This window comes from Pongo abelii, chromosome 9, assembly GCF_028885655.2.
Source record: "Pongo abelii isolate AG06213 chromosome 9, NHGRI_mPonAbe1-v2.0_pri, whole genome shotgun sequence".
NCBI classification, from domain to species: Eukaryota; Metazoa; Chordata; class Mammalia; order Primates; family Hominidae; genus Pongo; species Pongo abelii.
The window spans coordinates 129597225-129612712 of NC_071994.2; the positions used below are offsets into that span (position 1 = coordinate 129597225).

The window sequence follows — 15488 nt, forward strand, 5'->3', positions numbered from 1 at the left end:
CTTCTCAGGGTTGCTGTGACACTGAGAGCAGTGCCAGGCAGAGTGCAGCTGCTCTCACGGTCATCACTCCTTCCTGCAGTCACTCGTCCTCCAGCCCTGCTCTTATTTCCTCCTTCCTGCAGTCACTCGTCCTCCAGCCCTGCTCTTATTTCCTCTCTCACCACCTCGTTTGCTCTCACCGCCTTTCCCTCTTTTCCTGTCCCCAGTCAGTTTTGTAGCCTCTGGCATACCATCCCACCACCTTTGCTACTCGTAGGGGGGCCTCCCTTATACTGCCTGTGCTAGGTGCCTTCATGTGCATGTTCTCTCTGAAAACCTTCACCACCTTTACGTAGATATCATCAGCCCCATTTTACAAAGGAGGCATTAGTCACTCACCCAGTGACAGCTGGGAGATGAAACCAGGTCTCCTTGGCTCAGAACCTGCTCACTCTCGCTCTTATACCAGTCAGAGGCAGATGCCCCTTTTCTGTGAATCAGGGACGGGCCGTGGGGAGGCCTGCTTATGGGGTGCGTTGAGGCTGTCTGTAGGGAATGCCGTCTCCCTCCCTCCCTTGTATTTCCGCTGGCTTCTTCCTCTGGCATCACATTCCCAGGAGATTTCAGGTCAGAGAGGAAATGCCTCTGTGGATGTGCTGGCCATGCATTGCTCTGGCCCCAGCACTGCATGAGGAAGCGGCTGCTGGGTGTCCTCCAGATCCCTCCCAGGAAGGGGCGTCATTCGGTTTCTTGGGAACTGACTGTCTTCTGTTGTGAATGGACCACATTGTGACCGGCCTGTGGGTCTTGTCAGGGGTTTGGGGCCTTGTGAGGGGTTTGGGGCCCTCTGAGCTGAAATGCTTCCTGTGGGTAGAGAGTTGCAGGAGACCTCGAGGCCCAGCTGCCCTCTCCCCAAGTCCGTCCCAGCTGAGAGGTGAGGATTCAATGCAGTGTGTTCAGCCCTCCAGGCTCAAGGTGTGAGGTTGTGCGGACCCTAAGGCAGTCCCTGTGCCTCTAGCCTTCGGTGATGCTGCCTGTCCAGCACTTCTGGGAGTGGAAGGAGGACCATGGATGCCTGCCTGGTGATGTCGGTTCCCTGGCCTCCCCATCCCACCTCGTGTCCGTGGCTTCTTCTCCTACATCAGTGAGCTCGGAGACCGTTCTGACCGTGAGGAGGAAGGGGCAGTAGTGTGTCCTCAGCCACTCCCCTCTCTGGTTTCCTAGCAGGTCTCTCCCCCAGATGTAGGGCAGAGTTCACTGTCCTGCATGAGTTCATGTTTGCAAAGGGCCCTGAGAGCTGGGGGAAGTAGAGAAGAGCTGGGGGTACTGGGGTTTCAGGCCTGTGAGCCCAGGGGCCTTCTCAGCCCAACCTCCTGCAGCCTCCTAACCTCAGACAGGCCTCCAGGACCATCTCTGTAAAGTGATGTCCTTGGGTCAACACAGGCCTGGGAAAGGTCCTCTGCAGACTGTTGACAGCAGCTGATCCAAGGGTGACACAGGGGCCGGGAGCCCTGGGTAGCCCTGAAAGGTCTTGGTGAGGTCGCTGTCTCTGTGTCTCTACATAGCTTTCATTTCTGCTTTGCCATGCGGGGCCTGTGTCAGCAGAGACTGCTGATAAACCGGCATCTGCAGCGGCTCCAGGCGGGCAGAGGTGCTGAGCCCACTGCTGATGAGAATCCCAGCGCGGCAGGAAACCTGCACACATGAGCTGCTAGAGGCAGAGGCTCTCACTGCACTGGTGGGTAGCTGGCCCCTCCACAGAAGGAAACCGCGGTGCCCTCCGCCTCCTACCTCTCTTTGCCCCATAGTCCTGAATAGAGTGAAATAGGATCCATGGAGGCAGCTCTTCCCCTGAGTCCTGTGAGCGGTGGAGGGGTCACTGCTATAGAAGGCAGACACAGCCTGGGTCTCTGAGGCCTCCGCAGAGCATGTGCGCTGTGCTGACCAGGAACAGCCTGGCCCCATCCAAGCTGCAGAGACCCTTGTGATGACTCATGGCTGAGTGCCAGCTGGAGTGGGAAGGGGGAGGTCCCTTCTGGACCCCTAAGAACAGATGCTTGGGGACAGGGCAGCCCGGATGTAGATCCTCTGAGCGTGGCGGCCTTTTGTGGCTTGGTCCTGTCTCCTGGAGAGGCCGGGGAATGCACCGAGCTCAGTCTGGGGTATCTGTCAAGGGGTGATGAGTGGATTTGTGAACCATCTCTCTCCCCCTCCTTTCAGTGGGTGTATAACATTCTCGACAAGAAGGCTGAAGCAGACCGGATTATTTTCGAGAACCCAGATCCCTCTGATGGTTTTGTCCTCATCCCTGACCTCAAGTGGAACCAACAGCAGGTAAAGGTTTCTGGCTGGAATGCCCTGGTCTCTGGCCACCCTGCTGTAAGTGCTGGTCCTTCTGACTGCCCTCTTTCTCACGCTGGCCTGTCTCTAAGCAGATTATAATTAACCAACGAGGGTTGGCCTGAGCTCTCTGTGGGGACTGGGTGGATACCTGTCATACATAAGTGCTTTTGCTTTAATGGGTCAGCTTAAAGCCCTTTCTGGCTGTCCTCCCACACAAGAGGTAAAATGGGGTGATGTTTGTGGCCATGACTATACAGGCCATTCCTTACCAGCCAAGTGGTCTGGGCAGCCACCTGTGCTTCCACCCGCATCTGGAGCCCTCGGGTGGGGTGTTTCCATTTTCTCCGTTCCCCTTGACACCAGCAGATCCAGGCAGGCCCGTGTTCTGAAGCACTGGCAGGCAGGAACCATGGTGACCAACCCAAGGCATCGCCTCCTCAGCCCAAGCTGTGGAGTAGCTTAGTCCAGACTTCCACTCGGGCCCCTCTGCCCTATGCCCTGCCTCCAAGCACCTCTGCTTCTCCTACTTTCCTGAGGAGCAGGTTTGGGAGGAGCCGTCCTCCCTCACAGGTATCCCTTTCCAGTTCCCTATGGTCTTCTGTCTCTCCCAGACCAGCCCACCACCACAGTTATCACTTACCACCACCTCTTTTATACCTGAGAGTATCAGAAACTTTTATACCCTGACAGGGTCAGAAACAGGCAGAGTCACTGTGTTGCAGAGAGTGCTGTTCTTACCACAGACTGGAACCTGGCTGTGCTCAGCCTGCAACAGAAGAAGGGCCTGGATAAGGCTGAGGTAGGCAGGCAGGCATGGGCACTGGGAGCGGACAGACATCTTCTCTCCTGCACTTTCCCCTGTGGAGTAATCCAGGCTCAGATGTGCCGTTCTGCTTTCGGTGGGCCCGTCTAGTTTCTGCACCCGTCACAGGCTGGAGAGACTCTGGTAGAGAAGGTGCCTTGGAGTGAGCCTCGTCTGCCCCTTTATGGGCTCGTTCCCTCTGCTTTCCCAGTTGTGGCTGCCCACGACGCCTTCAGTTTTGACGTGGGATAAAGGGGTGGGATTTTGGCTCAGGGTTACACAGGCAAGTGAGCATAATTCGTCTCTTGACAAGAGGCTTGTGGGAATTCCCAAATGTGACCCAAGGGGTGGGAAAGAATTTGAAGGGATTTTCCAAAGTTGCAGCATTGATCGATGATTTTCTAGAGCCAAGTAAGTTCAAAGAAGAGGGCTCTCTTTGTGTGGGGCGCTGCAGCGAGAGGCTAAGGGAACGCCTGCATCCACTCTGCCCTTCCCTGCAGCTTCTCTCTGCCTGTGCCACCTTCAGGCCTTGAAGGAGGGAGCCAGGACTGGCTCTGTAGGCATTTGAAGAGGTAGGACCTGAAGGTCCCTTGTCTCAAACTGAGTGGTGGCTCTTCAAACCCCCATCTGTCTCGTGGGGCTGCCCTGCACCTAGAGATCCGGGGTCAGAGCCTAGGTCACAGGAGGTGGGGCCCACCATTAATGAGAATCCCAGCAGGGCCATGGAGGTGTGGGGCAGGAGGACCTTCTGCTGCACCAGACTCTTGAAGACTGAAGAGCTTGCCAGGGGATGGCAGTCTTAAGGCCATGGAGGGACAACAAAACAGACTTGTCCGTCTGTATTCCAGAAGCCCTGAATGCATTAGAGCCCACGGCAGAGAAGAGAAATCTGCCATCCTTCTGACCCCAGTGTCTCCGGGTTCTGCTTCACCTGCCAGTGGAACCTCCCTTTCTCTGTCCCCTTTAAGACAGGAAAGCCTTTAGGAGCTGCACTCTGGCTGCCAGCCACAGGGCTAGAATTACTTGTCCTCAAGGGTCATGAAAGGGCCAGCTTAAATGTCACACTTTGCTTCATAGCGATGCAGGTGTGGTCCTTCTTAACCTTTGCTTAATTCTTTTTTTTTGTTTTGAGACAGAGTCTCACTCTGTTGCCCAGGCTGGAGTGTAGTCGTGTGATCTCAGCTCACTGCAACCTCCGCCTCCTGGGTTCAAGCAATTCTCATGCCTCAGCAACCCAAGTAGCTGGGACTACAGGCGTGAGCCACCGCGCCCGGCCTTAATTCTTACTTGACTTTTGATGATGCTGTATTTTAGCGTCTCAAATCTTTGACTTGTGACAGCACTGAATTGGTAGCTCTCTTTGAATTAGGCAATGTATCCAGCAGGAAGATAGGCCATACCCGGGCTTCTATCCTTTGTCTTTGGGACAGGGAAGGGCTGGGGATAGGGAGGCACCCTGGTGTTTGCTTTGAGGAGCTTTCCTAGCCACCTTGAATCTCCTCCTGCCACTGGTCCTGGAAGTTACTGTCTCCAAACCGATGGCCCTGAATTAAAGAGATAATCCATTTTTTCATCCATTCAACATATATTTATCAGGTGCCTGTTTGCTAGAGACTGTGCCTCCTTAGAAGTTATAACATCCCTTCTTCTGCTCTCTTAAAGGATCACCTGTGTGTTCTTTTTTTTATTTGTTTATTTTCTTGTAGGTTTAGTTCACGCATGTGGTAAAAATGCACACAGTACAGAGGCTATCCAGTGAGAGTGTGCTCCCTCACGCCGCAGCCCTTCCTCTCCCTTCCCCGAAACAACTATTGTCGCTATTTCTTTGTCTCTGGTAACCTTTCTATATTGGGTATATAAACATATATGTACATGTGTATATGAATACACATGCATTTTCAGTTCACATGATTGAAGTTCTTTGGTCTAAAGTTCTCAGACCAGGCAACTCTTCCTTTGAGTCACCCCAGAGGTTAAGAGATGGCTCTCCAAAGCTCCAGCAATTCTCTTTCCTCCTGCCAGGAAACTATTAGTTTGATTTTACTGTCTTGACTTGTAAAAAGAGACTGACGATGTCTATCTGTCTTCCCAGAGTGACTGATGGGCCACCTTCTGGGGCGCCAGCCTGAGGCCCTCTCCTGCCCCGGCCTAGCTTTTTTCAGATCACTTCTCTGAGCGAGGAGGCCCTTTGGCTGCCAGCAGGAAATTTTGGGTCATGTCTAATATCAAAGAATGGATTATTTTCCCTCCCTTACCCAGCCTGTGAACTGACACCCAACACCATGGGCTGACACCCAGCACCAGGCTCCATGCCCTGTTCTGTGCCAGTGGAGCAGAGAGTTGCGAGTTAGCGTCATGTTTGTGATTTGTCAGCAGACATCATCTAAAACAAATGTTACTATTATTTGGGAGTTCGGTGACAGTGACACACAGAACAGCTGAAAACATACACATTCACCACCACGTGCACACGTGCGTGCACACACACACAAAATTCAAGTTCAAGCAATTTTGTTTCTGGGCTTCTCTTTGGACTCCTAGGTCCAAAGTGAGAGAGTACACAGGGGACTTGGGGCAAACTGAGGCCTGGTGCATGCAGCTCAGCTACACGCGGAGCTTCCTGTGGGCTCATCTGCAGAAGGTCTAAGACAGAGAACACAGATTCTTAGAACTCTGGCAGGAAAGAATGTTCATGGCATGTAAAGACCATGGCATAGTTGGATATCAGCCAGTCATATAGAAAAGCCCATCCTGAATTTTCGATTTGAGGCCCCAGGAAATGTGGTTGGGTGAGTCATGTCCTCAAATTATCTCCACAAGGAATCTGGTAGCTCAGACTGCAGGGCAGGGCACTGCTGGGTTCTCCCCATGCCTGGCCCCTCAGAGCCTTGGTGTCTGGGGCCTGCCAGGCGCGTGCATGGAATTACCAGGCAAGGCCGGGGTTTAGGTGCCGGGTGGCTTTTCTCGGCAAGAGGAAGAGTTCATTTGCTCTCTGTCACAAGATCTTGACTTTGATTCTTTGTACTGTTGTGACCTCCAGGTTTTCAGCCAGGCTGTGCTCAGGAAGCACAGCAGGAAGGTCATCAGGAAGGTGTCCTGTGCAATAGGGGAAGAGAGAAACAAGCTAACTGCCCTGGTGTTGTGTGTGCTGCTGAGCTGGCCCTTGGCTCCCTTCTTAGCCTTCAAACCCCACTCCACCCTTCATGGGCCTTGACTCCAGACAAATCAAGTTGCTTCCTCTCCCCTTACATATACATTCTATGCCCTATACATTCGTACCCTATACATTCTTGCCTCTGAGCCTTTGCTCTGTTTCCTCTACCTGAATATCCTTTCTCCAAATTCTTCCTTTTTTTCTAGACCTGATCCTCTGCCTTCTCTTCCAGGAGGCCTTCCTGGGTTCATCCAGGTAGCTAGAGTCTTTCCTTCCTCCTGCGCTGGGATTATTTTGTGTCTTACAGTAGAGCTACTTGCATACATGCGATGAGACTAAACTCTTGGAGGGAGAGAGTTGCCCTTGCTCTTTCTTGAACCTCCTGGCTCCCTGCCCGTGACAGCTCTGGGGAGTGAGTATATAGAACTCTCTGCTGGGCGCAGTGGCTCACGCCTGTAATCCCAGCACTTTGGGAGGCCGAGGCAGGCGGATCATGAGGTCAGGAGTTTGAGATCAGCATGGCCAATATGGTGAAACCCCATCTCTACTAAAAATACAAAAAAAAAAAAAAAAAGAGCCGAGCATGGTGGCACGCACCTGTAGTCCCAGCTACTTGGGAGGCTGAGGCAGAAGAATCGCTTGAACCCGGGAGGCGGAGGTTGCAGTGAGCCAAGATTGCGCCACTGCACTCCAGCCTGGGCGACAGAGCGAGACTCTGTCCAAAAAAAAAAAAAAAAAAAGAACTCTTACATGGTATTCTCTAGCAAGAAGCGTACACAGTAGGCCTGCTACTTAAGACCATCCCACACGCCCGGGGTATGTGGATGCCCTGCGGGGTTTCTCCTGGCGCTGTAGGCCTCAGGGGTGGGTGCTTCCTGGCTTACATGAGAACTCCAGGGTTGGCAGTCTCCCCAGGTCTGTTCCCTGCTGAGCCTGGTCTCCCCTTGCTCTCTATGCAGCTCGATGACCTATACTTGATCGCCATCTGCCATCGCCGGGGCATCAGATCCCTACGCGACCTTACCCCGGAGCACCTGCCGCTGCTCAGGAACATCCTCCACCAGGGGCAGGTGAGTGGCTTCACCAAACCACGTGGAAGCTCAGAGAAATTAGACTCAGATTCCAGTGTGTTCCTGGGCCCCTTTCCTCACCCTTCCCAGAGTCCATCTTGGAGAGACTTCTCTCTGGATGCCAGTCTTGGGGACCCCATTAGGCTCTTGAGGTTGAAGAGCAGGGCTCTTTGTCCCTGGTCCTGCCACCTTTCCTCACCCTCACACGCCTTCCCCGGCCTTTCTCCATCTGGGATGCACTTCCACCCCTCACCCCATAGACTCTGGTCCTTAAGTCCTGGCCCCTCCTACTCCAGGATCACCTGTCTCTCTCATGACAACCATGACAACCACATCATGCCAGAGTTTCTTGGGAGTATGGGCACGTGACTTCGATATGTGTGTACACGTGTGTCTCCTTGTCTAGATTGAAGACAGGCTGAATTCTGTAGCACCTGGTGTTCTGGGATACTTTCTCTCTGGGATATTTGTTGAATTGAATGAAATTATCGGGGCTCTAAACAGAGCCCAAGAGCAGGGGGAGATGGGGGAAGAGTGTCTAGAATCTTGGGTGTGGTCCTGGCCTGACATTTGGACCCTAACCAGCTGAGTGGCCGGGGGCAGGTCACTTCACCTCCCTGAACCACATTATCTAGTTGGATCCCTTCTAAATCCACCATCCTAAGGGGCTGCGTCTCAGTCTTTTTTCCACTCTGAAGTGTGATGATCTGCCTAACACGCCAGAGCTAGCAGTCACAACGATGCCCAGCCAGGAGAGAGGTTTGCCCCTTTTTGACCAGTGATGTTTCGAGGTGTTAATGCAGACCTGGAGGAAAGTCTCTTTCCTCCCTCCACACCCAGCTTCCCCCTGCTGCTGGGCCCCAATCTGTCTTCCCTCCTGCTGACACATGGCACCACCCCTCGGCTGCCTTTATCTTTGTGGGGTGACTTGTTCAGATCCTGAAGCAGTCTCTGGATATTACAAATGGCAGAGAATGGTGTTTTTCTCTTAGGGAGATGCCAGGCCAACACTTTGACCTTTCCTAGCAGCTCAGACAGCTCCACCCTGGCAGACAGACCTCACTTACTCCAGGAAGCCCCTCGGGTGCCTTGGCCCTGGTCTCGCCGTGCTGCAGGGATTCCTGGGGTGAGCTCCAAATGCAGAACACAGTTCCAGGGTATATACTGAGCCCACTGAGGCCCTAGTATTTTTCTCTTCACCTCTGACCACCTCAGGGATTTGCCCACAATGGAGATGAGCGTCTCCGCTTAATTCCATGCCTTGCAGGCTCCTGAAGGTGGAGGTTGGTAGAAAAAGACCCACCCCTGAGCAAGGTGGAGGTGGGCAAAGGGAGCCAGGGCCAAAGTCAATGCTTTCCTCTTCTGCAAGGAGCCCACTGAGACTTCGCCAGGTCTGTGTGGGAGCAGCCCCTCCCACACCCCTTCCACAGTCCCTGCTCTTTCACCAAGTTCCCAGCATAGCCCCATCCCCAGCTTCATTGTTTCCAAGCTCCACCCTATCCTATGCTAAAAGAGAGAATGAGGCTTCCTCCCATCCACTTCCTGACTGATTAAATGCTTCTAAATGATGAAAGTCCCCATAGCCTTCGGAATCTGGGCCCTGTCTGTAGACACTGGGCCTTCCAAGATTCCCAGCAGCAACTGTTTGAGGAAGCCAGTGTTTTTTCCACGTTGGGGTGGGGAATGCTGATTGAGGCCGCTCCCCCCTTCTTTTGGGAGAAAGAGCCTCAGCTTTGCTGCTGTTACCTGCACTTGTGGATTTCCTAGACTAGAAGACAGAGGAAGCTGAAGTAGACAGCAGGCAGAGAGCTGTTTGGAGGGTTTTTATGAGCTGTCCCAGGCCAACCCGGGATTCATATGGGAGGAGGGTCTAGGTGGGGACATGGCGCCGGGCCTCAGGCAGCACGGTGACTCCTGACCTGCCTGTCCCTGTCTCATCAGGAGGCCATCCTGCAGCGCTACCGGGTGAAGGGAGACCATCTGCGCGTCTACCTGCACTACCTGCCCTCCTATTACCACCTGCACGTGCACTTCACCGCCCTGGGCTTCGAGGCCCCCGGCTCGGGCGTGGAGCGGGCCCACCTGCTGGCTGAGGTGATCGAGAACCTGGAGTGTGACCCCAGGCACTACCAGCAGCGCACGCTCACCTTCGCCCTCAGGGCTGACGACCCCCTGCTCAAGCTCTTGCAGGAGGCTCAGCAAAGCTGAATTAACTCAGGCAGAAGAGCACAGATGTGTAGGATTGGGGGAGGAGTGGGGACAAGATTTTTTATCTCCAAGTGAATTTTCTAAAAATGTATTTTGTACCGGCTTATTCCTAGTAGTGAATAAACTAGCGGGCTCACTCAGTGTGGACAGCGTGGCCTGGGAGGCAGGCAGATGGTGGGGGAGAGTGGGTGGGTAGAACCTATGGGAAGGCCTTGAGAATGGTGGAAAGTCTCCAGGTGGTGGTTTCAACTGACGGGTGGGAGCTGCCCTGGAAGGGTGCCGAGGGCCTTCTCCAAGCCCCAGGGCTCACCGTCTGTGGTGGCTTCCTTGTCCCCACTCTGTGCCTCTCCTGTTGGTACTCCTTATTCTGCTCCTCCCCTTCTCCCCTCCTCCTTCCCCTGCCATCCACCTCTCCTTGAGGAGTTCCCCAAAAAACCAAACTTGGAACCTTTCAGGAAATTATCTATACAGGTTTCTGATGGCACTTCCTCCTTCCAGCAGTGAGGTCACACCTCCCTGTGAGTCACTCAACCCTGTTGATAAACTTCTTGTTGACGAAGATAGGGGCTTGGTGCCTGGAAATGGGCGGGTTTTAATAAGAATCAGATTATGCAAGCCCGAAAAGCCTGCCTTGCTGTTATTTGGTCAGCCAGTCCTCAGCCTTGAGTTTTTATCTCGGCAGGAAGACAAAACAGACTCACGTGAAGCAGCCAGAAGATGAAGTGCAAAACAGTGAATCAGCAAGGGCAAATGATATGGTTGCAGTTGAATACAAAAGCCCGGAGGCGGCTCGGGTTCAAGGCCTATCAGAGGCAGACGTTCAGAGGATCTTGAGACCAGGAAGGGACCTCAAAGCGTCAGAGGCTGATGAGCAGTTAGGGAGCCATCAGGGCTCAAGCAGGGCAGGGACATGGCTTGTACGGGGGGGCACACAAGTAAACACACAAGGCTCTCTCCAGCACACAGGACCAAGGCATCATGCTGCCAGAGGGGCTGGTGCTTACCACTTTGTCAGAGTAGGGCTGTGGATTTTGTGCCTTGCTTGGGAAGCTCTCAGGGATGGTAGGATGGCAGGCTCTTAAGTGATAGCAGGGGGGAAGCTTGAGGCACAGTGGGTGGTCCTTACCCTCCATCCCCTGCCTGAGAACCAGGAAGCCTCATTCAGAGACTAGCCCCTTTACTTGCAGGTGGTAGCCCAGGTGCAGCCAACCTGCTTCAGGGTCTCAGGGCCTGCTGTGGCCCTGGGAGAGACTCCTTAGAAACAGCAGAATCACCAACATGGTGAAACCCGTCTCTACTAAAAAATAGAAAAATTAGCCAGGTGTGGTGGTAGGCTCCTGTAATCTCAGCTACTTGGGAGGCTGAAGCAGGAGAATCCCTTGAACCTGGGAGGTGGAGGTTGCGGCGAGCCACTGCACTTCAGCCTGGGTGACAGAGCAAGACTCCCTCTCAAAAAAAAAAAAATTAAAAAAATAAAAAAGAAACAGCCGGGGAGTGGAGGGTGTAGTCAGAGAAAGCCTCAGGGACCTGCTTCAGCCTTCAGGGAGTTCAGATGAGGCACAACGAAGCTACTGGCCTCCACTCGGCCATTCTTCCATGCAGCTCTTTTTTTTTTTTTGAGACAATCTCGCTCCATCGCCCTGGCTGGAGTGCAGTGGCGCAATCTTGACTCACTGCAACCTCCGCCTCCCGGGTTCAAGTGATTCTCCTGCCTCAGCCTCCTGAGTAGCTGGGACTACAGGGGTGCGCCCCCACACCCAGCTGATTTTTGTATTTTTAGTAGAGACGGGGATTCACCATGTTGGCCAGGCTGGTCTCCAACTCCTACCCTTAGGTGATCCACCCGTCTCGGCCTCCCAAAGTGCTGGGATTCCAGGCATGAGCCACCGCGCCCAGCCCCCTGCAGTACTTCAACAGTCCCTAGATTCAGGCAACATGGAGTTGCAGCCAAGGAACTTTGAGGTAGTGACCGATGCGGGGAGGTCTGACAGAGAACCAGCAGGATCCATTTCATGGCCACCACACATCTGACTCTTTCTTGGGCTAAGCAAATACTTTTGTGGGTAGTGACACTGGCAGCTGCTGGGGTCTTGGGGGCAGGAGGTTGGATGGAGATCTTCTCCCAGAGCAGTGTCCAGCTTGCAAGAATGCTCCCTGGGTCTCAGTTGTACCCATTCCAGGTCCAGGGGAAAGAAGTGACCCGCTTCACCTCTGAAAGCAGATGTGGTCCCATCAAGCAAACACGGGCTCCATCTCCAGCAGTACAACTGCCACGGAGCAGAGGGAGGCCTCCCTGTGGAGCAGCCCTTCCCTGTGGCCTCAGCCTCTGCCCTCCTGCGCAGCCCCCAACGGTGCTGCTGGAGGGTCTGGCTCCACGGGCTCCCGCTGACCTTGCCGTTCCTTCCCCTCATCTCGTAGCGCCTGACCCCTGGAGGAAGGTGGGTAGGGATTTGACACTGGATGAATAAATGTTTGAGGGGCAAGAGAGATGGGACAGAGTTCACCCAATGGGACAGACGAGGCTGGGAGTCACAGCAGAGGGCAGGCACTTGGGTCTAGAGAGGCAGGGCATGGAGACAGGGACCCACACTCTGGAAGGCTTCTCGACTCCCCCCGAGGGGCTGGCCAGTTCTGTTTTCCTTCTGCCCACTCTGTGGGGAGGGGCCTCTCTGGGATAGCATCCCCTCACTCCTCTCCCAGCCTCATTTATCTTCACCACAGTACAGAAGGGGGCCCCTCTCCAGGCCTCACCACTTAACTTTTCTTGTACATGGAAAGACAAGCCTCTGCTAGAGGCCTGGCAAGGGTTCCCCTTCAGAACCAGCCAGTGCTCTGCTGCTGTAATCGCCAGGGACCCTGGCAGCCGTGGCCCCCATGCAGCTCCCTCCCTCAATCCAACCCTCTTTGGGCTTATCACCCTCAAGGTCTAGAGTGCACCAGGGCTGGCTGCTCTGCCAAGTCCTATTGAGACTCGAAAAGCATAGTCTGTCTTTATAGGGTGACCTTCATATCAGACTCCTGGGTAACTCAAGACGATAGCTTTGCATATAGTGCCTCCTTTTATTCCTATTTGTGAGTTTGTCCGCTTTCCCCACTAGACTGAAAGGGTCTTGAGGGTGGGAGCTTTGTTTTAGTTATCTCTGTATCCCTGGCCCCTAAGACACTACCTGGCTTAGCAAACCAACCTGTGAGACAAAGCGCCATTATAACACTACATTCATACAGCAGATCATTTCATGACACATTCTCGTTCCTTTTTACGAAGAAATGGGCTCAGGATGTCTTGTCCAGCGTTATGGAGTGAACGTCAGCTCCAGGAATCAGACACTTCTGGCCCTTTGTTCACCATTTCCCCAGAACCTAGGGTGGTGACTCACCTATAAGTGCTCCATAAACATGTGGCGAATGGAGGACCAGAGCTAGGCTCTGAATGAGGCCTCCTGGATCTCATGCAGGGGATGGAGAGTAAGGACCAGCCCCTCTACCTCATGCTTTCCTCCTGCTATCACTTAAGAGCCCAACATCCTTCTGTCCTGAGCAAGCCACAAGCTGCAGCCCTGCCTTGACAAAATGGCAAATGCCAGCCCCTCTGGCAGCGTGACACCTTGGTCCTGTGTGCTGCAGAGAGTGCCTCATGTGTTGAACTGTGTGCCCTCGGAAGCATGCCATGCCCCCGCTCTGCTGGAGCAGTGGCAGATGTCACCCTTCCTAGATAAATCCTGGACGGCTCCACGACTGGCTTTTAGCCCCAACACTTGGCCTACATTCTTTCTGGCTTGGTTGGAGAAGGAAAGAAGCAGTTGGAGGCATGACTGCTATTGTTCCTTGGCTTCTCTCCATTTGCCTCAAACTTTCCTAATACAGCAAAATTGCTGAGTGGTCTCTATTTATCAACATGAAACAGAAAAATACCATCTCAGGCTCCACATTCCATGTCCCTGTTGAATACAGATCCCCGAACTGAGAAATAAGAAACAACTACATACGAAGTAATACTTGAAAATGTTTCTCTTGTAATACTCCCATATCCAAAGTATTTGAATATACTTATTTTGTTGATGTAGGTCTGCCAACTCTTCCTTCTCAGGAAGGACTGTTTTTATTCCAAACATGTATATATATGGTTAAAATGTACTTTTTAAAATAAGATAATTATTGATAGTTGTTTTTAAAATAGCCTTGCTTAGCAAAATAAATGTTGGCAACCCTAAGTTTGTTCTATTATAATATTATTGAAATTACATTGAATTCTGAAATCCATGTCAACTTGAAGTTACCAAGTTTTAACCACTGTTAGAAAATAAGCAGGAATGAAATCTGTTTCAAGTGTTTCGATTTCAATACAATTTAATAAACAGGTTTTGCGCATCTACCCCCACCCCACTTTGGTTTTTTTGCAAGCACCTGGAGGCAGAGCTCATGTGGAGCTTACAATTTAGTAGGAACACAGGCATTAATTACAAGGTAATTACAATGCTGATGAGTGTGTTGAAGTGGAGGGGGCTACGGGGCTTCAGCCCCAAAAAGCTAAACCTGCAGGCTAAAACTTTAAAAAAAAATATTTAATTGGCAAATAAAAATAGTATACATTTATGGTGTACAACATGATGTTTTGTTATATGTATACATTGTGGAATCACTAAATCGGGCTAATTAACATATGCATTATGTCACATACTTACCATTTTGTAATGATGAGAACACTTAAAATCTCTGTGAGCAATTTTCAAGTATACAGTACATTGCTTTTGTTTTGTTTTGTTTTTGAAACAGAGTCTTGCTGTGTCACCCAGGCTGGAGGGCAGTGGCGCAATCTCAACTCACTGCAACCTCCGCCTCCTGGGTTCAAGCAACTCAGCCTCCCAAGTAGCTGAGATTACAGGCGCACACCACCACACCTGGCTAATTTTGTAGTTTTAGTAGAGACGGGGTTTCACCATGTTGGCCAAGCTGGCCTAGAACTCCTGACCTCAAGTGATCTGTCTGCCTCAGCCTCCCAAAGTGCTGGGATTACAGGCGTAAGCCACCGCGCCCCGCCCAGTACATTGTTATAACTATTGTCACCATGTGACACAATAGATCTCTGGAACTTCCTCCCATCCAACTGAAAGTTTGCATTCTTTGACCATCTCCCCATTCCGATAGGCAACCACCATTCTACTCTCTGCTTCTGTGAGTTCCACTTGGTTAGGTTCTACACACAAGATCACGCAGTGTTTATCTTCTTGTGCTCTAGGCTGGATCTTGGTCATCAGCCCAATGACAAGCAGAATAAAGGCCCAGAAGTTAGGGAGACCAGGGCTCAGTGTAGCTGGCACTGAGAGCTGAGCTTCTAGTGTGGGCCCACACATACATTTAGGACTGTAGCCAATTTTCCCTTCAGAACCATGATGAAGAAATGAAAGCCAAGGCCAAGAAAATCTTTAATGTTCTGTTCCTCCCCTGCTTGGGAAGCAGAGTGGTCTGAAGGCTCCAACACAGAATCTGTGCCATAACCAAGTCTCATCTGGGGCAAGTTACATAACTGCTCATGAAATAGGAGTGATAACAATGCTTCCCCCAGAGGGTTTTTCTGAGGGTTAAATAAGAATTTTGTGGGACATAGTAATCACTCAGTAAATGTTCTGGTCTGAGAGTGACCAAAAGGATGGAACTAGAGATATTTGGGCAAGATATTTGCTATGGCCTGAACGTCTGTGTTCCCCTAAAATTCATATGTGGAAATCCTAACACCCAAGGCAATTGTGGGGCCTTTGGGAGGTGATTAGGCCATGAGGGTGGGGGGCCCCCATTAATGGGATTAGTGTCTCATAAAAGAGATCCCAGAGTCACCCCTAAGGCCCTTCCTCTTACTGTGAGGTTACAGTGAGAAGATGACCTTCTATGAACCAGGAAGCAGGCTGCTGGCATCTTCATCTTAGACTTTCTAGCC

General features: G+C 52.1%; 1 protein-coding gene across 1 annotated transcript in view; it reads left to right on the top strand.

Moving 5' to 3' along the window:
* Nucleotides 1-13928, top strand: part of DCPS (decapping enzyme, scavenger) — a 46777-nt gene extending 32849 nt beyond the window's left edge. The window contains exons 4-6 of the mRNA XM_002822685.5: nucleotides 2200-2313; nucleotides 7238-7348; nucleotides 9290-13928. Coding sequence (XP_002822731.3) covers nucleotides 2200-2313; nucleotides 7238-7348; nucleotides 9290-9556 — 492 coding nt within the window. The 3' untranslated portion in view covers nucleotides 9557-13928. The remainder of the gene's footprint in view (nucleotides 1-2199; nucleotides 2314-7237; nucleotides 7349-9289) is intronic.
* The last annotated feature ends 1560 nt before the right edge of the window (nucleotides 13929-15488 follow it).